At 45.1% G+C, this 27,500-nt stretch overlaps 2 protein-coding genes across 2 annotated transcripts in view; one reads left to right on the forward strand and one right to left on the reverse strand.

Annotated features, from left to right (window-relative positions):
* Window positions 1-8,019, reverse strand: part of LOC137435494 (uncharacterized) — a 58,898-nt gene extending 50,879 nt beyond the window's left edge. The window contains exons 1-3 of the mRNA XM_078785088.1: window positions 7,940-8,019; window positions 3,864-3,950; window positions 634-769 (exon numbers count right to left, since the gene is read on the reverse strand). Coding sequence (XP_078641214.1) covers window positions 634-769; window positions 3,864-3,950; window positions 7,940-8,019 — 303 coding nt within the window. The remainder of the gene's footprint in view (window positions 1-633; window positions 770-3,863; window positions 3,951-7,939) is intronic.
* A 436-nt stretch (window positions 8,020-8,455) lies between these two features.
* BCL11A (BCL11 transcription factor A) overlaps window positions 8,456-27,500 on the forward strand; it is a 314,219-nt gene continuing 295,174 nt past the window's right edge. The window contains exons 1-3 of the mRNA XM_078785089.1: window positions 8,456-8,530; window positions 9,299-9,464; window positions 14,604-14,981. Coding sequence (XP_078641215.1) covers window positions 8,456-8,530; window positions 9,299-9,464; window positions 14,604-14,981 — 619 coding nt within the window. The remainder of the gene's footprint in view (window positions 8,531-9,298; window positions 9,465-14,603; window positions 14,982-27,500) is intronic.

Below are 27,500 nucleotides of genomic sequence, written 5' to 3' on the forward strand. Positions count from 1 at the left end.
CGGTTTAAAAAAAAAAACCCAAAGGGACTGGGGATTCCCGCTCGTGTATTCAACTCTCAGGGAATTCATAAGCCAAAGGGAACGTGCCTATTGGTCACCGGGAGACCTCATACCCACACCGATACTCCATGTCCTGAACTCACAAGCGCTCGTGGGAACACGGCAGACGCTCTCTCGACTACTTGACGTGTCTGAAATCGCGAAGTTGAGCCGCAAATAGCGCACGGACTCTTTTGGCGGGACATTGTCGCCGGCGCGAGCACCGCGTGTCCGCCATCAAAAGGATGGTGGGATCGATCGGGAGCGCGGGACAGGCCGAGTGAAAAGAGCGGACGGATCGATACGATCTATGGCGGCTAACCTTAGAGAGCTTCGCATCTTACTCGGTCGGTCACTTTAATGGGCTCGCCGGTCAATATAATACCGAGGTCGCCGGGCCTAACCCCGGCCCGATTCGCCTGCGTGACTTTGAAAGCCTCGGAATAATCAGAGGATGAAGGGTGGGGGACATAGACAGGGGCGGTGAGGGCAGCGCGGACCCCTCACTCACCTCCTCCCCCCCCCCCCCCCGCATCATCGCCCCCCATCGTTATCAAACCACGTGATTCGTTAACATAAAGTACCTATATTTACCTTTAAATTGGACTTTGCTTGTCCACCGTTCGATATTTCATCGGACCAGCTGCTGTCGATGCCGCAGATCAATGGTGCTGCGCTCGGCGGGACCGCGCGCTCTGCTTCGTGGATTCGCGCGAACCCCTCCCCTCCCCTCACCGCCAACCTCCCCCCTCAACACACACCCTCCTACAAACACCTCCCCCGCCCTCCCAGTCCTCCTCTCCATCACCGGCCGTCGGCTTTACGGGCGACGCGGCTCGTGCGTACACGGGCGGCGCTTAGCGGATCCGCCGCCGGTCCGCTGGTGTGCGCCGCTCGCCGCCGCGGGCTGACGTCCAAGTTCGAGGGAGGGGGAGGGACCGAGGGGAGGAGAGGGGAGGGGAGCAGGCGCACGTCGTGTACTTGAACTTGGAGGTTGCAGCCCCCTCGCGCGTCGCGCTCCACGCCGTTGCTATCCCACAATCCGTCTCCCTCGCCTCCCCCCCAACCCCCCGCCCGCCATCTTTGTATTATTTCCGATTTATTTTATGTCGCGCGCGGCCATTGAGGAGCTGATTTGCTCCGGACCGGCCTCGCGCCACCGCCGAATGTGACGCGGCCGGGCGCGCGCACCATGTCTCGCCGCAAGCAGGGCAAGCCACAGCACCTGAGCAAGCGGGACCTCTCGCGTAAGTCCTGCGGTCCGTCTTGCGCTTCTTTGGTTCGCCTCCTCCATCCTTATCTCGCTCTGTTCTCTGCTCGAATTTACGGCTCACTTTTTGAAAAAAAAAAAAATCCCGGCGAGAAGGAGCGAGCGGCAGCAGGGGGGGGGGCGTCGGGGAGCGGAGGAGGAGGAGGGGGGGGGCGAGCGCAGAAAGATGCTTCGTTCCGCTCGCCCCTTGTTTTTGGCCGCCGATACTTTCTTGGACTCGGAGCGTCTCCGGAGTCGGCGTCTTTGCAAAGCATTGGTCGCCGAGAGCCCGAGGCGAGTGCGGGGCTCACGGCACCAGTGGGGTCCGTTTGGGCAGGTGTTGGGCGGGCGACACGGAGGCGATGCATTCCCCGTGCGCTCCCTGTGCGCTCCCCGTGCGCTCCGCGTGCTTCTGCTGATTTCCCTGGACTCTCCGTGCGCTCCCTGCACTCTTCCTAGCATCCCTTCCCTCACTTATTGTGGCCTCGAAACCCGATCGGTGCCGTCGTATTGTCTTGTCATTACATGTATCATGCATTCTTTGTGTGTGTATGATTGTGTGTGTAATTGTGTATGTGTGTGTCTCTGTCGGTGTCTGTGTGTCTGTGTTTGTGTATGTCTATTTGTGTATGTATTTATGTGTGTGTGTGTGTGTGTGTGTGTGTGTGTGTGTGTGTGTGTGTGTGTGTGTATGTGTGTTTATGTGTAGCTGTGTGTGTGTATGTGTGTTTATGTGTAGCTATGCAAGTGTATGTGTGTATGTATGTGTGTTTGTCCATGTATGTGTGTATGTATGTCCATGTATGTGTGTATGTATGTGTGTGTGTCCAAGTATGTATGTATGTCTATATGTGTGTGCATATGCATGTATGTGTGTGTGTGTGTGTGCGTGTGTATGTGCGTGTGTGTGTGTATGTATGTGTGTATATGTATGTTTGTATCTATGTATGTATGTGTATTTATGAAAGTATGTTTGCATATGTATGTATGTGTGTGTGTGTGTGTGTCAAAGTATGTATGTATGTATGTATGTGTGTCAAAGTATGTGTGTATGTATGTATGTATGTACGTGTGTGTGTATGTGTGTGTATCTATCTATCTATGTATGTATGTAAGTGTGTGTGTGTGTGTGTCTGTGTTTGTCAAAGTATGTGTGTATGTATGTATGTATGTGTGTGTATTTGTGTGTGTGTATGTATGTATGTGTGTACGTATGTGTGTGTGTATGTATGTATGTGTGTGTGTATTTGTGTGTGTATGTATGTATGTATGTATGTGTGTGTGTATTTGTGTGTATGTATGTGTGTATGTATGTATGTATGTATGTATGTATGTATGTGTATGTATGTGTGTGTGTATGTATGTGTGTATCTATCTATCTATCTATCTATGTTTCTATGTAAGTGTGTGTGTGTTGCATTGCACAGCAAATCCATGCCCGCCGTGCTGTTCCACGTACATCAGTTACCCCAACTCGTGGAACTACCAGTACATTTCATTTTCATGATTAACCGTACAGAGTCGGAATCCCCCACCTCCCCTTCCCTCCTCCCCCCCCCAAGACTCCCGCCCGTCGAACGGCTCTTCAAATGCATCAAACAGTCCGAGTCGGACATAGTGGGAGAACAAGCAACATTCATCATCACGTAGATGGTTATTCCTTTACTTTAATATTGACAGCTGCATACAAGATAAATGTCGGTATTACTGGGAGCGTATGAAAGGCTAAATGAATGATGGGTTATAGCAAACGGAGTGTTAATTTGATCTTTAATGAGCATATTCGAAACTCAAGTAGATGCACAATAGTGAGCTGAGAGCGCTGGAGGTGCTTTCGGGGCACGCACACTTGGCAGCATGAGCACCATCACATATTGGCACATATTGATACATACACACAGATTCTGCTACACACGGACTTAATCTGATACGTTTGTACGTGTGGACACCTAGCATCACACACTGATAGAATATAGCACACATGATGGAATGCACGGACGCATTCCATCACGCACGGACATACCTCGTGTATCCTGGCGCCCATGTGGACCTATTAGATCACACACACACGAACAGATTCTGACTCGTGCGAACAAATTCCACCCCACACACGAACATGCGAACATATCCTGGCATAAGTGCACAGATTAGGTCACACGTCATCAGATTCTAGCACACGCACATGGAGAGACACACACACACACACACACGCAGACACACATGCATACACAGACAAACATGGACACACATTCGTGGAGACACACATGCGCATACACGCACGCGCACACACACGCGCACACACATGCGCACACACTGGATGATACTCCCGAACACGGGAATGTATCCTCGCACATCAGGAATACTTCCTAAGATCTTGTGTTTCTCTCATCACATGTCGCCATTGCAAGTTGTGGAGAACATCAGGTGCACGACGACCGTAGCGGACACGTCGGGATACGTGAGAAAATTGTTCTCGGCATTGCAGTGATGTCCCCTCGATGCTCGATCTGTCGGATGACAATTGGCGTCGGACATGAGCTCCTGAAAGGATTACATTTTTACCATGCAATCGTACCTTGCGATGAGTTCGTGCGTATCATGTGTCGTCTCGCGTATCAGGTATATTGACAGGAAAGGTGTACTCATGCTGTATGCTTCATACCTGTTGACAAAGTGGAGACAACCAGGCAGGTGGAGGTGATTAGTGAGAAACCGATGGAGTTGAGCAGAGAGGTCCGTTTATAGAGTAGGTTACCATGGAGTAATCGGTACCATATGTAGACTAGGTTACCATAGAGTAATCAGTACCATATATAGAGTAGGTTACCATAGTGTAATCAGTACCATATACAGAGTAGGGTACCATAGAGTAATCTGTACCACATATAGAGTAGGTTACCATACAGTAATCAGTACCATATGTAGAATAGGTTACCATAGAGTAATCAGTACCATATATACAGTAGGTTACCACAGAGTAATCAGTACCATATACAAAGTAGGGTACCATCGTGTAATCAGTATCATATATACAGTCGGTTACCATCGAGTAATCAGTACCATATATAGAGTAAGTTACCATAGAGTAATCAGTACCATATATACAGCAGGTTACCATAGAGTAATCAGTACCATATATAGAGTAGCTTACCATAGAGTAATCAGTACCATATATGGTACTATGGTACATATATGGTCTATATATATATAGAGTAGGTTACCATCAAGTAATCAGTACCATATATAGAGTAGGTTACCATAGAGTAATCAGAACCAAATATAGAGTAGGTTACCATAGAGTAATCAGTACCATATATACAGTAGATTACCATGGTGTAATCAGTACCATATATACAGTAGGTTACCATTGTGTAATCAGTACCATATAGAGAGTGGGTTACCACAGAGTAATCAGTACCATATATACTGTAGGTTACCATAGTGTAATCAGTACCATATATACAGTAGGTTACCATTGTGTAATCAGTACCATATATACAGTAGGTTACCATGGTGTAATCAGTACCATATATACAGTAGGTTACCATTGTGTAATCGGTACCATATATACAGTAGGTTACCATGGTGTAATCAGTACCATATATACAGTAGGTTACCATTGTGTAATCAGTACCATATAGAGAGTGGGTTACCACAGAGTAATCAGTACCATATATACTGTAGGTTACCATCGTGTAATCAGTACCATATATACAGTAGGTTACCATCGTGTAATCAGTACCATATATACAGTAGGTTACCATAGTGTAATCATCATCATATATAGAGTCGTTTTTGGAATCCTAAAGTGTTCTCGAGGTTGATCCCCCACCCGCACGTGCACGTCTCGTCTGACCGCATTCCCCAAGCAGGTAAAGATTTTCCCTGTATATCTGCACCGCACGAACACAGCACTGTAGATCGAATGCGCACAGCGAAGAGTGCGAGCTTTACTATAGAGGGATGTATATCGATCAGCTTTGTCAATATCCATGTCCAACAATCGATAACGATGGACACATATCCATGTTATCCTGAACTTTTTGTGCTCACGTGCGCGTGCTTTTCGCGACCGACGCTCCTCGCCGCATCAAAGGGGGGAGGGGAGTGGGACAGGTGTGTGCTCGTTTTGTCTGCGCTTTTTGGAGTACGCGCAGGTATCGAGGAACCCGCGGTGATTTAAAGGTGCGATTTATTGCAAGGCGCATCGGAATCGCCCCAGGTTAATCGCAAAGGCAATGAGGATTTACCTGCCCGATCGGGATAAGTGTGCGTCTGCAAGGCTCCTCGGAGGTGCACGGTTCGTTGGCATTTTCAAAGCACGGGCTGCACAGCTTGTAAAGCGTACGGGGGGAGAGATGTCGCCCGTCGTGCATAGCTCGCGACGTGAACCCACCGATGGGATCATTAGGAGCGCTTTATTTATTTACTTATATATATATATGTGTGTGAGTGTGTGTGTGTGTGTGTGTGTGTGTGTGTGTGTGTGTGTGTGTGTGTGTGTGTGTGTGTGTGTGTGTGTGTGTGTGTGTGTGTGTGTGTGTGAGTTTTCGCTTCATGCTCGATGAGTCTCCTCGACCCGCACCGGTTGTTTCTCCTCTTCAAGCTCGTGCTTTTACCGTCTGATTGATTCGTCCGTCTCCATGTTACACTCGTGTGAAGCGCAATAAACGACGCGGGGCGACGCCCCCCCCCCCTCTCCACCTCCCGCTCAATCCCATCCACTGCTCCCGTTTCTTGAACACTCCTGCGTGCGGCATGGATCCTTAACACGGATCATTGATTGATACGTCATCGGTGAACTCTCGTTGAAAGGTCAAGGTGCATCAGATTCAGCAAATTTATATATATATATATATATATATGTATGTTTACTCACCGCCTCCCCCAACTCCCCCATCCCAAACGTGATTAGACGCGTGTTCGCGTAATCAAGTGTGAAATATGTACGGCGACGGACACGTGTGCACGGCGCTCGAGACGCTCGTCGTGCGTGTGCGTACAAGTGCCCCCGCCGTGCACTGGAGGGGGGGGGGGGGGGGGTTCGCCTTCCTTTCCGTGTACGCGGCACTTTCAGGGCAACGCGTTCATTGGCGGTGAATGGCTTCAAATGCACCTAATGAAATGCAATTACCGAGCGTACTTTCGATACAAAATAAACCTGAAGGACACAATTGTGCGAAATGAATCAGAAATGGTGTCCGTGCCGCCTTCCTCGTAATTGCGATTTCTTGCTGACTCAAGGGGAGTGGCGGCACAAAGCCATCTTTACACTTACAGTAATCCGGGCCTGATGCAACTTCTCATCGCTCTTTATCTTTAGCCCAATATGCACGGCGACATGAGCGCAATAACCGGCAGCTTCGCATAAACGCGATTGAATTTGGTTCTCGGCACTGAGGATGCATGCGATTTGCTGCGTGCGATTTGTTGCGTACGATATGTTACGTGTGATTTGTTTGTGCGCGCTTTGTTGTGTGCGCTTTGTTGCGTGCGATTTGTTTCGTGCGATTTGTTGCGTGCGATTTGTTGCGTGTGATTTGTTGCGTGTGATTTGTTTGCGCACGCTTTGTTGTGTGCGCTTTGTTGCATGCAATTTGTTGTGTGCGATATGCTACGTGCGATTTGTTGCGTGTAATTTGTTTGCGTGTGCGTTGTTGCGTGCACTTTGTTGCATGCGATGTGTTGCGTGCGATATGCTGCGTGTGATTTGTTTGTGCGCGCTTTTTTGTGTAAGCTTTGTTATGTGCGATTTGTTGCATGCGATTTGTTGCGTGTGATTTGTTGCGTGTGATTTGTTTGCGCGCGCTTTGTTGTGTGCGCTTTGTTATGTGCGATTTGTTGCATGCGATTTGTTGCGTGTGATTTGTTGCGTGTGATTTGTTTGCGCGCGCTTTGTTGTGTGCGCTTTGTTGCATGCAATTTGTTGTGTGCGATATGCTACGTGCGATTTGTTGCGTGTGATTTGTTTGTGCGCGCTTTTTTGTGTGAGCTTTGTTATGTGCGATTTGTTGCATGCGATTTGTTGCGTGTGATTTGTTTGCGCGCGCTTTGTTGTGTGTGCTTTGTTGCATGCAATTTGTTGTGTGCGATATGCTGCGTGTAATTTGTTTGCGTGCGCTTTGTTGCGTGCACTTTGTTGCATGCGATGTGTTGCGTGCGATTTGTTGCGTGTGATTGTTGGTGATAATCTCGGGAACCGAAGAACACGAGACGGTTACCGTCGGTGGACAATTCGAACGGTCTGTTTTTGATCAACTGGAGCTTGACAAAGGTTTGCAAACTGCCTTGGGAAAGGAGACAAAGCTGACGTTTTGGCTGTTACCCCTTCCTCGATGCTCCGAAGGAAGGGCGAATGTTCGAAACGTCAGCTTTGCTTTGCTTCCCATGGCGGTGAGCATACCTTTATCAACCTTCAACTGATAACAACAAAAAATACCTGACGTACCTACATGTACACCCTGGAAATACGTACAAGTCATCCTAGCCCCCCCCCCCCCCACCCTACCTCCCCCATTACTCCCCAAGGATTATTATTTTGACCTCTGCCAGTGCTAATGGAATAATCGTGGTCTATGAACTTCCTGATAATATGCACGACATCATGTCGAAGTGTTTCATGCGACTTCCAACTTAACCTGAAATGTTCACGTGTGCACGGAGTAGCCGGGAAATGCTTTGCCGCACGAACGTGCACGTTCCTGGTTAATTGATTTGTTGTCGATCGTCATGGCAGATCAGCTTGGGATTTCATTCTGTCGTTTAGTTCATTTTTTTTTTGTTGTAAAAATTGCGATTTTGATAAATGTCGCGAAATGCTCTTTATTTCCTTTCACCTTTGCTGAGATATATTTCATTTTAATTGATGTAATGTTCACTATTGGAGAATTCCTCTTTTTCTCAAGCTCGCTTTGCTACATAGAATATATATATATATATATATATATATATATATATATATATATATATATATATATATATATATGATATATGGCTCATGCAAGCGTACCATTTATAAAACCGTTCACATGATGTTGGATTTTAAATCTGAAGGTGTTGTTCAACCATGCAGGTAGTTCGAACCTTGTATCAAATGAAGACACTCCAAGTTTCCTATCTGGTACTTCGACTGGTTTATCTTGGACACTTACACTTCTGTAGGACACTATGTTGCTCATGTTCACCTGCCATGGCGCACATGTATCGTGGACTCGATCGCAACGCAAACAAGCTCACGTGCAGGTAGGCAGGTCCGCTCACCGAGTTACACCGATCCCCCAATCGTGAGACGACACCGCAATGACCTGGCTTCCATGAAGGAACACTGCCAGGAACAACACGTGCGTCTCCATATGTTGTGCATCCAATCACGGGGATGTGCAAGGTGACCCCCCCTCCCCCTTCCCCTTCATTGCACAGGTATTCTGTAAGCTGAGAAGTTCAACATGTGTGACAGGTTCCCTGTCAGTCCCTAAATTTCCCATACTCTTACTTGAAAATTAATATATATATATATATATATATATATATATATATATATATATATATATGTCTTCTTCTTCTTCAACAGACATGATGATTCCCACGGTCTTTCACGAAGCGGTTGGCCAGGCCTGACGTTTGACCAAGGGTGGCGCAGGAATCTGTAATTTGTTCAGAGTGCCGGCGATAGGTCGCCTACTCTTCACGAAGGACAACGTGGGACATTTGACAATCACAAAACGAATGATGGTAGACGGAATGCCTGTTTCACGTCCATCCGAGGGACAGCAGACGCATTGATGACTCGCCATGCTTGCAAAACAGAGCGATGGCGGTTTCTAAGCTGGGTCGGGATTGGAACCTAGGATAGTCAGTTTAGAGTCCTTGCTCCTTTAATATATACACATCAATTAATTAATTGTAAAATATTCCACAAATTGCAGGATTAGAAGTTTCCATCTACCCATATGGCCACGTATCCAACACCTGTTTCACCCTCATTGTCCACCTGCATGGTTTGCGACTCAGGAGGCAAGACCACGTGCCAGGACCCCATCGAGGAAGCTTTCAGCACTAGGTCCCAATGCAGGGCATCCATTATATTCGTTATCGACCTCCACAGTAACTGTGGCTCTCGCAGTATGGATTATTGTACACGCGTTACCTTCAATACAAGGACGTAATGACATAACAGGTAAATTAACTCAGACATATATGGGATTAAAACCGAGTGAGGTTACAATTTGCTCTCAGGAGTTGACCACCTATTAATTCACCAGAAATTGAACCAAATGAAGTGCTTCTTTCATATTATATTTCCATCAGTTCATGTTTTCTTATCGACGTGCACCTTTGGCTTATTCCACCTGTATGATGAAGCCATGTTCGTTTGTAAGTGGCATCGTTCGCCTGTAGCCAGTACTTGAACAAGTTTATCGGTTCATTTTCCCTGTTCGGTAATTTTTATCAAATAATAAAGGTTGGAAATTGAAATTTTCGAATTGGTTCCCTGTAGGGCCCAGGTAATAGTCGATGAATGTAGGCCACGTAAGTGTAGAAAGCGCTAACAATTAGAAATAAACGTTGAAATGAAAGAGAAATGCCTCTCTAGCCTTTTGCGTGTTCATTAGGGTAATGTTGCTGCGATTACTGGATGCCTGCCATGATGGTTTCACACACAAGGTGTGCGCGCACACACACACACACACACACACACACACACACACACACACACACACACACACACACACACACACACACACACCAGTCGCTCTTTACAAGATGTTTATGTTCCTTTTATAATCTTTCATTCCGGGGTGTTTTCATTATTACGTTGTTGTTGTTGTTGTTGTTGTTATTTGTGCTCTTTCTAGGTTTTTATATGGTCTGTGCTTTTTTGGGTTCATCACAGTTGACAGTTCATCCTTTTTCTTTCTTAACTCTATTATTATATACGTGAAGAACTGTATGAGGACTATTGTGATTTACCAGGGCTGGTTTTGGGGTTATACTCGAGTGGGTGCTGGAGGTTATACTCGTCTGAAGGGGAGGGGTTGCTGGGGGTCAGGGGGTTATACTCGAGCCTGAAGGGGAGGAGTTGCTGGGGGTCAGGGGGTTATACTCGAGTCTGGAGGGGGGCGGGGGGTACTGGGGGCCAGGGGGTTATGCTCAATTCTGAAAGGGAGGGGGTACTAGGGGTTATACTCGAGCCTGAAGGGGAGGGGTTGCTGGGGGTCAGGGGGTTATACTCTAGTCTGGAGGGGGGTACTGGGGGCCAGGGGGTTATGCTCGAGTCTGAGAAGGGGGGTTGCTGGGGGTTATGCTCAATTCTGAAAGGGAGGGGGTGCTGGGGGGCAGGGGATTATACTCTAGTCTGAAGGGGAGGGGGTGCTCGGTGATTAAGACACTATCGTGTGTATATCCGTTGTGTTGTATTTCAGAGTTGGTGTACCATTCACCAAAAGTACTGTACAGTACGTAATTCAAACATTTTAAAATGTCATTTGAGACAAAGTTGGCAAATATTTGCCGCATGTCATATGAAACAAGTGACGCGACACAAAACCCATCATACATGTCATGTACAACAAGTCGTGTGGCATCGAAACACATCATACACATATATCATTTTCAATGTCACGTGCCATCAAAACACATCACATGTCATGTACAAGTCGTGTGGCATTGACACACATCATTCATGTTTTATGAAACAAGTCACGTGGTATCGAAACACATCATACATGTTATGTGCAACATGTCTTCATGGTATCGAATCCCATCATATATGTCAAATTAAACAAGTCACGTGGCTTCGAAACATCATAATGTCATGTGCAATAACTCACATGATGTCGAAACACATCATGCATGTCATGTGGAACAAGTCACGTGCCATCAAAACACATCATACATGTCACGTACAACAAGTCGTGTGGCATCGAAACACATCATACATGTCATGTATAACAAGTTGTGTGGCATCGAAACACATCATACATGTCCTTTAACAACAAGTCATGTGGCATTGAAACAAATCGCATGTAATGTACAACAAGTCGTATGGCAAGAAAACACATCATGCATGTCACATACAAGTTGTGTGGCATTGAAACACATCATGCATGTCATTTGCAACAAGTAACGTGCCATTGAAACCAATCACATGTAATGTACAACAAGTTGTGTGGCATCGAAACACATCATGCATGTCACATACAAGTTGTGTGGCATTGAAACACATCATGCATGCCATTTGCAACAAGTCATGTGGCATTGAAACAAATCACATGTAATGTACAACAAGTCGTGTGGCAAGGAAACACATCATACTTGTCACATACAAGTTGTGTGGCATTGAAACACATCATGCATGTCATTTGCAGCAAGTAACGTGGCATTGAAACCAATCACATGTAATGTACAACAAGTTGTGTGGCATCGAAACACATCATGCATGTCACATACAAGTTGTGTGGCATTGAAACACATCATGCATGCCATTTGCAACAAGTAACATGGCATTGAAACCAATCACATGTAATGTACAACAAGTTGTGTGGCATCGAAACACATCATATATGTCATTTGCAACAAGTCACATGGCATTGCAACAAATCACATGTCATGTACAACAAGTCATGTGGCATGGAAACACATTATACATGTTATGTACAAGTCGTGTGGCATTGAAACCCATTATACATGTCATGTACAATAAGTTATATGGCGTCGAAACATGTCTTTATAAAGTCTGCCGACATATGCATGTTGTATTGTATAGAACAGAAATTGTACACAATGCCAATAGACATGTTTTAGGTTGGCCTATTTCGTGCTCCCAATCTCAGCACATATCCCATGAAACAGGATCCCATGTTGAAAGCCCAGGTACTATGTTACTTTCCTCATTTACTCCTTCGTCTTAGTCCCACATGCAGTATATATGTACAAGCTCTTTCATCAGCCTGCGATCAATCTCTGGAGGAAAGCAAGGCATGTTCATGTTCATGTTCTACATATGGTATGGTAGGCAGTGTCTGCTCACCTTATACCTCAGTTAAATCAACGAAACATGTTTTGTGTCATGTGGGACATAGCTTGACATTGTACTGTACACCACTTACAGAATTCTGACATGTCATGTCACATGTTTTGTGTCATGTGGGAAAATCGCACGTGTGTTCTATTCCAACACGACTTGTCCTGTCTTCGGCCGATGGGTAAATTCTGGCCAACGTATAAAGGTAGAGTGGGTGGATTTTATCTACCTGAGGGCTCAGGAAACAGAGAGGGCGTCTTAAAAGTTTGTCAGACGATGTCATCTGTCTTCTGTAGAACATAAGGTGTGCAAAACCTCAAGAGGTGTTCCTTGTACAACGTGTGGTATATACCCACCATGTTCTCACCTTGCTAAGATTCATTTTCGGATTATGGAGAGCGATTGTTCCTTGCTTTCAAAACTATCCTAGGGCGAAAGTAAACTGCGCGACACACCTGATTAGAATCCGGATTTACACCGACTTGAACTTCCAAATGAACTTGCAAACAAACCTCCTTCATTGCCCTGAACTACAAAGTTGTAAAACAGTTCAAAATCGAGTTGTAGCTTATTTACAGGATGTTAATGAAGAGTGACAAAATTGCAGATATTTTTGTTTATGAAAATGTCGTTCAAGACAAACAACTCCTGCAAATAAGCAAACACTCAACGGGATGTTTTGTCCAATTATTGTGCAGTGTGAGTCCAATTATTGTGCATATGGATTACGGATTGAAGCAAATGTTACGCTCAAAATCGGTCACCGCGCAATCCATTCTTAACTTTCTTTTTAAACCAACAAATTCTGGGCTCAAAGAAGAACGAGGTGGTATAAGGTCGAACGAAGGTCACCCAGTGAATGTGGGGCAGAATGTGGATGCAACAGGCAAAGGAATGAGCAGCACAGGAGGAGGGGAGAGAACGGAGAAGGAAACATAGCAGCATGCAATTACCTTCATGGCGAAAGTAGGGGGGGGGGGATTTACGGGGGTAGCAAAGATTATGGGTATGCATGGAGGATGACCTGAAATAGTGGTGCACTGCCAAGTTGAATCCCCGGAGGGAAGAGTGGGATTGTGTATTGATTCGGCGAGAAGGTTCCTTCCACTGGAGGTGAGCGGTGAACCTGGTTCTGGAGGTGAGCGGTGAAGCCGAGTCTCACGAAGGGTTACCGGAACCTCCAAACTGATCGTTCAACTTCAGGATTTTGTGACAAATGAATAACTTTTGAAATATTATGGCAATACTATGATCCTTTTTGTATATACAAGTGAATTGCCTCCCAAAAGGCAAACTTTCATCAATTTGAATCGATGAATGTGCAAACGAATAGTTTTTTTTAATGATGCTCTTCGAAAGGCGCAAAACCTGCAGGGGTATGGAAGAAATTGGTAGAGAAAGGGAGCGAAGGAATTTTATTGACAAATAATATGTGAAGTATAAAGAGTGTCACATTTCTTGAAGATGAGTTGGCAAACTCTTTATTTTCACAAATCCAAATCGTGACGCATTTGACACCATGGGTCATGTACGAGGCAATAGGATGTTTTGATGATCTTGTACGATGCATCATATTGTTCTCCTGGGAATTTGGTTGCGAAGACACTCAGGTGGGCCATGAATCAGTGCTGAGAATGAGAAAAGAATAAAACATAGCGGAGCTTGCATTCGAAAAGCCTACAGGGGACACCGCAGCAATAATGCTGCTCAGGTTTGTGGTGTGCGCATGCGGTTGCCCCTTCCTTTTGCACATTGTCAGCCTTTGGTAAGGCCCATGCTATTATTTTATTATTAACTGAAGCATGTCAAACGTTTCTCGGGTGGTGTTCCATTTCAGAAAAGAAGGCCTCTTAACGTTTTCCTGTAAGGTCTTAGAGACACAAATCCATTTTGGTTTGAGAAGTTAATTTTGGACCCTAAAGATATAATTGGGACATTGACGTCTTGAGTCGCTGAAAATGGAATCTTGTTTCGACAAAACCACTTCATTTGGCTCCTTTCAGATTCAGGATGACACAGAATCTAGGATTTGGAATGCTGAATGGAAGCTGATCTCAGTTAAAGGTGGAAAACTGAGCTCGCGGAACTTCTTTGAGTATATTAACAGCATGGGCTTCTCTCGTCACCTAACGACGAGATAGAAATAAATAATGGCATTTTCTTGAATTACCACAAGCTAGGTTTTCTAAATACCCATAAACCTCTGCCAGGCTTTGATAAAATGGTCGAAGCATCCTCAAAACTACAAGTAACTGACACAAGTCCACCATTTTGTGTGATGTGTTCCCACAGCTGAACCCGAGAGGGTGGAAGCCCTGCTTGGTGAAGATGAGGATGAGGATGATGAAGAGGAGGAAGAGGCTGGAAGAAGCGAGGTAGCACTTCCAGAAACGGGTGTTTCTGCTGACCACGACCTGTTGACGTGTGGACAATGTCAGCTGACCTTCCCACTTGCCGACATCCTGCTCTTCATCCAGCACAAGCGCAAAGGTTGTAATGGTGGAATCTGCACCAGCAAGGCTTTTGAAGGATCTCCACCATCGCCCCGCTGTGAGCCTGAGGTTCCTGCACCACCTGTGGATATCGGCGTGCAGGTTCCTGCTGACGACCATGAAGCATTGCTTGGAGCGGCACGAGAGGCTTGTCACAAGCGCGAGCACGGCGCGGCCGGTGGGTAGCATGCGGCGCGGGACTAGGTCCACCAGCGGGCATGGCTCAGTTGGTTGTTTGGTGAGTTGTTTGCAGGGTTCAGTGATTGATTGGCTTGATGGTCAATTGGTTGTTTGCATGATTGTAAGGCCCATCCTTGTCGCAGAACATGCTTTCCACCGAATAGGTCCTGGACTTCGGTGACGCAAAACAAAGTGAACAAGAGATTGCATTTGCAGGAATTAGCAGTGACATAAGGGAACTGTTAGGAAGTGAGGATGAGTTGGAGGTGTGAATGAGATACGGTGTCATAGGAAATGAGTGATAAATCCCTGAAGTTGAAAGTGGATTTGAAAGCATGTTCAAGGTGGAGTTGGAACCATGAGCTCTTGGTGCGTAAGATCTTAGCTTGTTGCCTGTGCTCTTAAGCCTTCCTCGGTCTTTCAGGTATGACCATAGACATGAATAGGGTTTCCCTGAAGTTATCTATAGTCAAAACCTGTGTTGGGCGATCTGGGTACAGCAAGGAGACCAACACAGCTTTCTAATCACATTACTGTCATGGCCTGTGAGACAGCATAAAGGGTTGCCATTGCTCGCCAAGATGCTTTCGTTGCCTCGTTTGTTTGTTTTTCTTCTTTGTCAGGCCGGACATGTAAGCCAAGAGCTCTTTGCTTTTTTTCTGATTATGCACAAAAAGGCTTCTCGTGCCTCTAATTGCATTCACTTGTGAGGATGTTTACTCTGCAAGGAATTGCAAGCGCAAATGAGTTGGCAGTGATTTGAAGGACCGAGTGAGTACTTTCTTGTTGAAACGTCGTAAGCAAAGACAGCCAGACAGACGGTCATACTGAAAGCATTCCATTTGCTCTGTTCTTCGGTATTCCTTTCTGGCCGGCACCCAGTAAAGACGAGGCTGTGTCGAATATGTGTACAACTATGAGATGTTCCGCCTGTGTTGCTCCCACGTCGCAGCGGATCTCACGAATCCGCTAAATGTGCACGCGGTGCATCGGAGTTCAACAACACGTTCACGTTCGATGAACGCTGCTTTGGTGACCCACCTGTGTCGAATGCTTTTTGTGCCGTTTGTGACGATAGCCAGGAATGGAGGTGCAATGTTTGGTTGAATGACCTGTCTGAGTGGCCTGTCACAAGCGGTCCAGGATTGTAACCCTAGCCAAGAAACAGCTTTGGAAGAACCGATGCTCGAGTACACAAATTAATGATTGAATGAATGAATGAATGACCTGATGCCAAGAAACAGCTTTGGAAGAACCGATGCTCTAGTACACAAATGAATGATTGAATGAATGAATGAATGCCCTGGTGCACATCTCAGCCTGGAGAGCCCTGCACCAACGCATTTGCGTACAAAATGGAGAGGGAATGCTTGAATTCAAAGTGAGATGCGAATTTCAACTGTGATGCACAAACTGATATGATTTGCACACACCTGCACGGTCAACATAGACGCTCAAGGTGGGAGACAGGTAAAGAGTTGATCCGACACAAATGACAAAAAAGCACCACATGGTATTTATTAGCAGTTATTGTGCTGTTTATGTGGTTTATTTTTTTATTGTGCTTTACATCATCTTTTCTGGGTTGCCTTTGTCCAGCATGAACTCTGTCCAAAGTTCATGCACTTGCTCGTCGGTGTGGCACAGACCTCCGCTTGGCATGGTATGGGTCTTTAGCAGGAATGAAGATTACCGGTAACCGCATGCAGTTGTGGACCCACTGTGCTCGTCATGTCTGGAGGATCAGAAAGATGACTAGTTGATATGTGATGATGAGTGTTGCTAAGTTTGATTACAAAACCTAAAACAGGTGTCCAAGACCCATAGTCCGTGTGAGCGGTTGCTGTGCCACCTGATTATTTATACGTTCACTGCTCCTTTACGTGGAAATCAATGATGTAAGGGAACACCGATTCATTTTTCAATGACATTCAAGGTGATGGAGCATTTTCCGTTTTGACCTTGGTAGGTCACGTGTGATCATGCACCTATTTCATGCTGTGTCACCTATTTGGGAACCGAAGGTTCTTCTTCCATTCTCATCCTAATGGAAGCGCGCCTTGCGTTGTCCTGACAGTATGTCCGACTGAACGGGGAATTAAGAAGCCTGCACGTTAGGCAGTTCGCTGGTCACTATGACAGGCTTGCGAGATGTCTACTGGATATATCACTTAAGTGATGACGCTTCCATCCTCCGGGACAAGATTGTGGTAATTTTGGTTTTGTGTGCCTCTGCATGGTAACCGCCTAACCCTAGGCCCAAGAGAGCTGCTATTGATTCCTGTTTGCAATTAACCACATCATCACACAATGCTGTCACTATGTGCCGCAAAACCGCACACGTTGTTTCGGTTGTTGGTGATGGATGTTGCTACACATCCACAGGTCAGTCTTACTCTGACAGGACACTTAGCCATGACCTGCCTGTTTCCACAACTTTGTCCTTTTCCCAGAAAGGGGGGGCAATGTTACAGTATGACGTCATCGATAGGCATTGGTGTATTGTGGTAATGAATGCATAGGATTGTGATGTTGTGATGAGAAATGCCATGATGTTTGAACCAGGTGCAATCCTACCTTGATGGTACTCTGAGGCCTTGGTTAGTCTTAGTTTTCCCTTTTAACATATATCTAATTTTAAAATCTAATTAACATCTATCTAACATTTTATAGACATCAGTGTGATTTTACATGAATTGTAAAGACGATCGTAGACGATTGACAAAAACATAGGGTATATAATATGGGATTTGACCCTGGGTTCACCTACATCATGACCCGGGAGTTCATATGGGAATATTAACATGCCAACACCTTCTGTTTTGATGTTGTTTGAGGCTTTAATTGTGTCTAGGGCGATTTACATGTGACGTAAGGGTGGCACGATGGCCCAGAGGTACCCGGACTTGCCTCGAAGCTGTCTAATCTGGGTTTGAATCCCGACCCATCTATAAACTGTCATCCCGGTGTTTCAGAAGTAGAGTGTTTCATGAAGATGCGTGTCGTCCCTTGGCGTCCCATCTGCGGGCACCAGTTGGTGAGCGTAAAAGATCACAAGGTGCCCTTCGCGAAGAGTAGGCGAGCTATCAATGGCACCCGTGACAAATTACAAATTCCTGCCCTTACTGATTGCTGGAAAGGCAATGGCAAACCACCCATGATAAGCCGTGCCAATGAAACTGCTTAGGCAGCTCTGATGCTCTGTAAAGGTTGTGATGGTACAGCTCGGATCACAAAGACATATATGATGTAAACTGCAGGTTACGTATTAGCTCATCCCCTGCGCAGCAGGAGAAGGGGTTTTGTAATCACTTCTGTGTGTACTGTCTGTTTGTTTGTCTGTCTGTGTATCTGTCTGTGTGTGTCTGTCTGAGCCGTAACTTTTTTTTTTTAGCATTTGAGCTATTGCCATCAAATTTTCAACAAAGCTTTATTATGACAATACGGAGAAGGCAAATTAATAGTTTTGTTAAAAGGTCAAAGGTCAGCGTCACATAAAATCATGAATTTTCGTCCAATTGAGCTGAAATTTTAAGAATTTGCATGTTGCGTCACTGAATTGGTTCACCAATCAAAAGCTAGAAGCTGATTGTTTTGTTTTTTTAAATCAAAAGGTCAAAGGTCAAGGTTGCATAAAATCATCAATTTTCCTTTTGTATTTTTTTAAAAACTGTTTTCATTAATTTGAGTATGCGGAAGAAGAAGAAGACGTCTGAATACAAACGGATGCGCGAACAGGCTTTACATTTTCAGATGCTTTCTAGTTATTTTTAAAATCCGTCTCCCAATCATCATTCCCTTTCATCTTACTTTCACCCGAAACCTCTAACCATACCTTCCAATTCTAACCATACGATTTTCTTTTTCGCAGTTTACACCCCTCACCCCCAACCCAGATGTTCCCTTAACCCCACCTCATTATCACGGAATGGTTGACTCATGGCAGCCTTAGGACTTTGAAGTATTGTGGCAAAATAGCAATGTAATTCAATGCATGTATGTATATATATATATATATATATATATATATATATATATATATATATATATATATATATATATATATATATATATATATATATATATATATATATATATGTGTATATATATATGTGTATATATATGTGTATATATATGTGGATATATATATGTGTATATATATGTGTATATATATGTGTATATATATGTGTATATATATGTGTATATATATATATATATATATATATATATATATATATATATATATAACATGTGTGTGTGTGTGTGTGTGTGTGTGTGTGTGTGTGTGTGTGTGTGTGTGTGTGTGTGTGTGTGTGTGTGTGTGTGTGTGTGTGTGTGTGTGTGTGTAACATAGGCTCCTGCTGCAACAAATTTGGAAATTTATCAGGATGTTCCTACTAATTAAATAAATGAACCATTGGTTCATCTTACTATAATTGACCAAATGTCCATCTGTCCGTTCGAAGACAACAACAACAACAACATGCATTTTAAGGCCATGTTCCCTGCTAGAGCGGGGGTTAGCCTTGCGGTCCCCATGACAATCTTCTCCATTTTGCCCTATTTTCTGCATCTCTCCTTGTTAACCCCCTTGCCCGCATTTCTTCTTTCACCATCTTTAGCCAAGTCTTTCTCGGTCTTCCCCGTCCTCTACTTCCTTCTACATTAACTTCCATCACTCTTCTCAACCAGTCACTTTCATCCTTCCTCAATACATCACCAAACCATCTCAACCTGTTCCTCTTCACAGCATCAATCACAGGCAATATTCCCATCATCTTTCGCAATTCATCATTTGTCTTCCTCTCTCTCTCAACGATACTCCGCACATCCATCGAACCATTCGCATTTCCACCCTTTCCAGCCTTCGTTGCTGCTCTACGTTCATTACCCATGTCTCGCTCCCATAAATCATAACACTTCTCACACATGCAGCATACACCTTTCCCTTCAGCTTCAGCGACACTCTCCTCCTCATCAGCACGCCACTCAGTTCCTGAAACTTCTTCCATGCACATCTCACTCGAGCAACCGTTGCCGAGTCTGATCCACCTTCTCCATTCAGCATGTCTCCGAGGTAGCAAAATGTTTTCACACCTTCCAGCTTCACGCCGTCTCCAAGATCCAACTCAACATTTCCTCCATCTGCAGCTCCCTCTGTGCACACCTTACATTTGAATGTAGCTGCCACACTGGTTAATGACTCTCTCAGACCACTACATTTTTGATGAACCCACTCAGCACACATTGTACATTGAATGGAGTTCACTCCGACACCCTTCCTGCACACAGCACACGGCCACTTCCCAGTTCTTTCCACCTCACCACATGCTTTACCACTTGCCATCACCTTTGTCTTTCCGATATTCACATTCAGACCTTTTGTCTCCATACATTCCTTCCACTTGTTCATCTTTTCCTTCAGTCCATCCATACTTTCCGCAATCAACACCAGATCATCTGCATACAACAACTCCCACGGTAAACCCTCCTTTACGGTCTGAGCCAGCACCTCCATCACAGCTACAAATAGTAGTGGACTTAGTACCGACCCCTGATGCACTCCCACCTTCACCTCAAACTCACCACTGTTCCCATCCTTCGTCCTTACAGCTGTGCGTGCTCTTTTGTACATTGCCATCACTACTCTGATCAACCATTCCTCCACTCCTAACTTCCTCAATGCCCATGTCAATACTTTGCGTGGAACCCTATCGAATGCTTTCTCCAGATCAACAAACCCAAAAAACAACTTCTTCCTCTTATCCATGTACTTCTCCTGCAACTGCCTCACAATGAAAAGCGCATCTGTCGTTCCTCTTCCTGGCATCAATCCAAACTGCATTTCGTCGATCTTCACTTTCTTCCTTATCCTCCTCTCCAACACCCTTTCCAATACCTTCATTCCATGCTCCAATAACTTTATCGCTCGGTGCGAGCCACACTCCAGAGGGTCACCTTTCCCCTTGTATAGAGGGACGAGGGTACTCAGTTCCCAATCCACTGGAATGCGGCCTTCTTTCACCACCAGATTACAGATCTCTGTCATTCTCTTCACACCCCAACTTCCTGCTGCCTTCAACATATCTCCCACAACTCCCGTCGGCCCTCCCGCTTTTCCACTCTTCATTGCTTTTATCGCTTCCTCAACTTCCTTCTCAGTTATCTTCTCTGCCGGTCCTAAAACTGGGTTACTCTCTATGTTGCCATCCCATTCATTCTCTGTATTCAACAGCATTTCCATATATCTTTTCCATCTTCCTTTAATTCCATCTGGGTCGACAACGATTTGTCCCACTTCATCCTTCAAGCAACTCACCCCCATCACATCACACCTCTCTTTCGCTATCTGCTTTGCAATCCTGAATACTGCTTTCTGACCCTCTTCCGAATCCAAGCGTTCTCCGAACATTTTCCTACATGCCTCCTGCGCCTTTGCTACCTCTTTCTTTGCAGCCTTCCTGGCTGCCTTATAACTTTCATGCTCTGCTGTTTCTGCTCCCGTACCCTTCGCCTTCTGCCACTCTTTGAACTTCTTCCTCTTCTCGTCAACCCTCTTTCCAACCTCAACATCCCACCACCATGTTTCCGAGTGCCTCGGTGGTCCTTTTGTCCATCCACATACCTCACCAACGGCTCCCAACAGACTAGCTTTCATTGACATCCAACCACTTTCAAGCTCAACCACATCATCCTCGACCCTACTCAGCCTCTCTTTTAATGCCTCCCTTACTGTCACCTCTTTCAACCTCCACACCTTCATTCTCGGTTGGTACTTCACCCGCCGAGCTCTCCTCGCACCTTTCACCCTTATGTCGCAGACAACCAAGTGGTGCTGTGAAACAGCCTCCTCCCCCTCCTCCCTCCCCGTTCGAAGGTACCGCCAAAACTGCTGAACTGATCGCAACGATATTTTGGGTGGGTATTCCTGGGACCCCTTGGAGTAAAATAGGCTATATTGTTTTTCCAAATTTTTTTCCCCAATTTTCCAATTTTCCAGTGTTTCCAAACACGATGGAATAATATTTACCGATATGAACAGTGATGTGGCTTTTATTGAAATTCTACAAATACTGTTTAGATTTTGATGACAATTATGAACCTGCCGCGAATGCGGAAGTGGACAGATTACGCAATGCGAGGATTTGATAATATCCCAATACAACCGTCATTCAATCGTAACGTTAAATCGTTAAACGTTAATCGTGTTAATCGCTTTGTTAAAATATCAATGAATGATTGGAATTGAGTGAATACAAGTACGATTTTGAATTCGTAATTGTATTCACCCACCCGTACGGAACTTCACATCAGGATTTAAATATTTGTTTATGTCACGAATGTTGTTAAAAGTTTATTATATGAATGTGTATTTGTGAATGGAGTTATGCTGTTTGGAATGAAAAAAAGAGATATCGAGTTCAAGTGAATGACAAAATGCTGTGACGGTTTCTACTTTCTAAACGTAAATTCGCGGATCGCAATATGCAGATTCGTCATTGACTGGGTATGGAACAAACGTACCCGTTTGTTTGCGAACGGGTACGTTTTTCATGGAAGTCCTTCACGAACTTGCTGTCCATGTCTGATGTGCGACTGAAGGTGCTACAGGAATGTGGAATTTATTGGTTTCATGCTTTAGCATTCGCCGTTTCTGCATTGTCTGTTTGCTTATGGCCTCCCACCCGTGCGTAGCACGGGTACCTCACTAGTTTATTTAATTCACTCATACTTCATCTGTTTTGTAACCTGTGAGTGCAATTTAAGAGTGGTGCCTGTTATTTAACGCATCACATAGTTCTGTATCATGGGGTAAGAGTAGTATACTTATAAGGTGGGAAATGATGCTCGCTGAACCCCATGTATAACCTTCTTCAATCTCTTTTATATATGAAAGGGTTGTTTGGGTGGTGGTGTTGTGGGAAGTTTTAAACCTTCGGTATACAGAAACAAAATGTCCAAGGAGGGAGGGTGAGGCATGTGCCCCACTTTTCTTGCCAGGAGCATCTTGACTTACCTTACTTTACATGTTTATTCGATACCTTCAGGGAAATTATATTTTATCGCCGCCGTTTCATTCAAATTTGCTAATCAATGATGATTCTTTTAAAACAAGTATGCAACGAAGAGTTTGGGGAATTCAATGGCCATCTTGTACAGCAAGAACACTCATGGTTAATAGGTTACCTGATGATCCCTGAGCCATCCTGACATTCTCCAGTACACCTCTGGTGGTTGTTTTCTGATTGGCCTAACTGTGGTGCTACCTTCAGGAATTAATTTGCTTTTCCCAATTCCCACTTATTTTTAACCCAATGTGAAACACTGTTGAAGGTGTATTCTGATCCAGGTTTTGCATCTGTCTTGCTGACTTTGGAATTTCTTGGTGTTCCAGCTGAGTGGTGGACCTTTTAAAGGCTTGGTTACCTTCCTGATGTGTGAATAAAGGGATGTAGTAGAGTTTACAGCTGTTATAACTCTCACGTATTTAGTGTGAGACAGACACCTCCACCAGTGATGTCTTTTTCAAACAAGGCAACGATAATGCAATTCATTGAGTGAACGTGGCAAAAAGCATGATGTCGATGAGAAAACATCAAAAAAAAGAGAAGTCTTTTCTTTATTTTAAGAGAGCCGTTTGTCTGTGTGTCTGTGTGTCGCCATTTTTCTCAGAGATGGCTGAACAGATCTTCATCAAACTTTCAGAGTTTCATCAGTGAATGTTGCAGAGTGTTATAGGTTAAAAACAAAACAAAACAAAAATTGAAGAAAAAGTTCGATTTTTTGGTTCTTTTTTTTAAAAATTGCTTTATAGGGCCTGAGCCTTTATAGCTATGTGAAATGCGTTATTAATTAAATTATCCCCGATTTGTGTGTGTGTGTGTGTGTGTGCGTGTCTGTGTGTGTGTGTGTGTGTGTGTGTGTGTGTTTGTTTGTTTCTGTGTATTCCTTACAATATTACATATAAATTTTGCTTAGTAGGTGTAGGGATGTGTATTAGGTACCCACAAAAAAATAGGAACAAAAGAAAACAAATTGCCGTTGGGCAACGCCGGGTCCTCCTGCTAGTCTATATTACTCGTATAAACATGGCCACGTCGTCATCGGTCAAGTTGTTCACAGATTTACCATGTCACCATGAAACCATAAGCACTCGCCATATTCTGTTGCTGTTGCTTTTACGCTTGTCTGTTGGATATGTGGAAAGATTGACCAGATGTTTCGGTATATTATATATGTTGTGTTGTGTTGTGGTACTAACTCAGGAACTGAGAAGGCCACTGTGTGACAGTACCGTGACCAGGTGCATGGTCCAATACAATATATATATATATATATATATATATATATATATATATTTATATATATATATATATATATATATATTATATATATATATATATATATATATATATATATATATATATATATATATATATATATATATATTGTTGTGGATATGAGAATTTTATTTATTTATTGTGTAATAAATTGTAAAATATCACCCTCCTTCCTCCAGTTGTTGTATATAAAGGTCAAAGGGCGTCCCTTAGTTAGGTCATATACCATCACGTTAGCCAATCATAGATTTCCTCCTTGTTGGTAGTTATTTCCTTATTCTGTGTATTAGGTTAAGGCTTTGTCTTCCATTAATTAATACTCCATTGCACCGAATTCAAATAGAGTAGATTCCCTTTCATTCCCATTCCTAAAGCCTTTACTACCAACTGCATTCGCCGCCATTGCCATGTGCTCCGGCTCGGAGAAGAAAGGCGTGTCTCCACCTCGTCATAGAGGGGAGGAGTGAGCCAGCCCTTGCCGACCAACCCAGAACGAGGGGTTTGGCTTTGAGAGGGCGTGGGGAGAACCGTCGAGTAGGTTCGCGAAGGTTGAAGGGCGTGGCCTATATAACCCGCGAGAGACGCCCCCACCTCAGATGAGTTCTGAGTTCTGCAGAGACGCAAGAGAGACGAGCTGAGATGAGTCAAGACGAGCTTCAGAGAAAGAAGAGAGACGCGCAAAAGATGAGCTTGAGACGAGCTTCAGAGAGAGATGGGAGACGCGTAAGAGAGGAGCCCTGAGAGCAAGCATTGAGAGAGAGTCCTGAGAGCAAGCATTGAGAGAGAGTCCTGAGAGCAAGTAAGAGCAGTACTACGCAGCTTTGACTCCACCAGGCAGCGTTGGCTCCACCAGGCAGCTCCGACCCGTTACCCCACGGGAGCCAGATTGCGGTGGCATCGGTGGCCGTCGAGATCCAGCCCGACGTCCCGTGCGGGGTCAAGCTCCAGCCAGCTCCGTGCCTTCCTCTCCCTCCAGCCATACACCACCTGCCGTTCCTGTCATCATCCCCCGTGTAAGTGTGCTTGTAGTCTGTCTTTGTCTTGTCCTGGGGTATTAATTAAGACTGTAGGTAAGCTAGCGTTGCACTGTGTCTCCTTGATTCCTTCTGTCTTTATTTTATTATCTTTCCTTCTTCCTTGGTTATTTTGGTCCTGTAAATAGTAGGAATAAATATAGTAGCATTTTCAAACCCTTTTTGCCTTCGTCTTCCTCTTCTTCACATCCGTGTCATCTTTGTGATTTCCCTCATTGGACACCGGTGGCACGATTTGGCCAACGTTTAAGGAATCGGGTCTAGTCTTGGTAAACGGCTCACGCCGCAGTTCGCTTCACTCGGCGCAACATCCATTACGCTGTGGCCGTGAGCGGGGGGTGTTCTTCGCGTACCGGGAAGCGCTGGTATTTAGGTCATAGGACTTGTGGGCCTAAAACCCTACCCAGCGCCGACCGGGCATGGCGTCATACCCCCGGGACCACGTCGGTCAGTAACAGACGAGGGGCTTAATCCCCCCTCGATAACGGGAACCGAGGCCGACGTCGGGTTCCGTAACAATATATATATATACACACACTTGACCGACAGAGCCAGGTGTTCCATTTGATTTGTCAGAGCCAAAGATGTCTGAGATTGAGGCAGTTTTGAGGAAGGCACGGGCGGCATCGGCTCCAGGACCAAGTGGAGTGCCATACAAGGTGTTTAAGAGTTGTGAAGGCATCAGGCAGTATCTGTGGAGGGCTCTGAAGGTGGTATGGAGGCAAGGAGTGGTGCCCAGTCAATGGACTAGGGCGGAAGGAGTTTATATTCCAAAGCAGGAGGAGGCTGTGACACTGGAGCAGTTTAGACCAATATCATTGCTCGATGTAGATGGGAAGATATTGATGAGTGTCTTTGCGGCACGGCTCTCAGGCTTCATCAGAGGGAATGGTTTTGTGGATGGTTCTGTGCAGAAAGTATGTATACCAGGATCACCAGATTGCATTGAACACTTGGCAATGGTCTGGCAAGTGTTACAGGAGGCAAAGAGGCAAAGGAAGGATGTGGTGGTGGTATGGCTGGATTTGGAGAATGCATATGGGTCAGTGCTGCATGCCTTGATCAGGTATGCCATGGATTTCTTTTGGGTGCCACGGAGGTTTAGGGATTTTTTGATGGCATATTATGATCAGTTTTGGATGCGGTTTGCGACACAGTCCTATGTAACAGAGTGGCAGAAGTTGGAAGTGGGGATCCCGATGGGATGTACCATCTCCCCTATTTTGTTTGTCCTGGTTATGGAGTTGTTGATACGTGCGGTGAGTGCACATGGGAAAGAAGTGGAGCTAGTCCCTGGTCAGAGGTTGCCAGCAATGTTTGCTTTCATTGATGGCCTGACAGTTGTCCAACAGTCCGCTGATGCAGCAGTAGAGGTACTGGGACGACTGGAAAGGTTGATGCGGTGCGCAAGAATGGGATTTAAAGCAAGAAAGTCGAGGAGAGTGGTCGTGAGACGAGGAGTGGTGGATAACATGCACAGGTTTGAGCTGGGAGGGAGGTGGTTCCATCATTGGTAGAGGCCCCTGTGAAGAGTTTGGGAAGATGGTATACAGTGGAGTTGAATGATGTGGGAAGAGTGGAGGAGGTCAGAAACAAGCTTTTGAGAGGTTTGAAGAGGATTGAAGGATGTGGTTTGCCAGGTAAGTTGAAGGTATGGTGTTTGAAGTTTGGATTGATGTCACGAGTATTATGGCCATTGATGATGTATGATATTGCAATCGGGCCTGTGGAGAGGATGGAGGTTGTGGTGAGCGGGTTTGTGCGGAGGTGGTTGGGAGTGCCACGCTGTTTGACGAACATTGTCTTTTATGGTCAGGGTGGGAAACTCCAGTTTCCCTTGACATCATTAACCGAGGAGTTTAAGGTGGTGAGGGTGCGGGAGTTCATGATGTTGCGGGATTCAAGTGATGCAGTGGTAAAGAATGCTCTCCCAGAGAAGAAGGGAAGTCGGAAGTGGATTGCAAGAGCAAAGGTGGACGAGATGGAGGAGCGGTTGCAACAGGAGGAGGTCATGGGGATGGTACAGCATGGGAAGCATGGCTTGGGGTGGATGAAGCATTGAAGCATGAGCGATGGGGAAAGGCATGTGTGAAAGAGAGGAGGACGATGGTTGAGAGGGAGGTGAGAAGAAAGGAAGAGGAA

This window comes from Myxine glutinosa, chromosome 9 (genome assembly GCF_964187855.1).
Source record: "Myxine glutinosa chromosome 9, kmMyxGlut1.1, whole genome shotgun sequence".
In the NCBI taxonomy this organism is placed as follows: Eukaryota; Metazoa; Chordata; class Myxini; order Myxiniformes; family Myxinidae; genus Myxine; species Myxine glutinosa.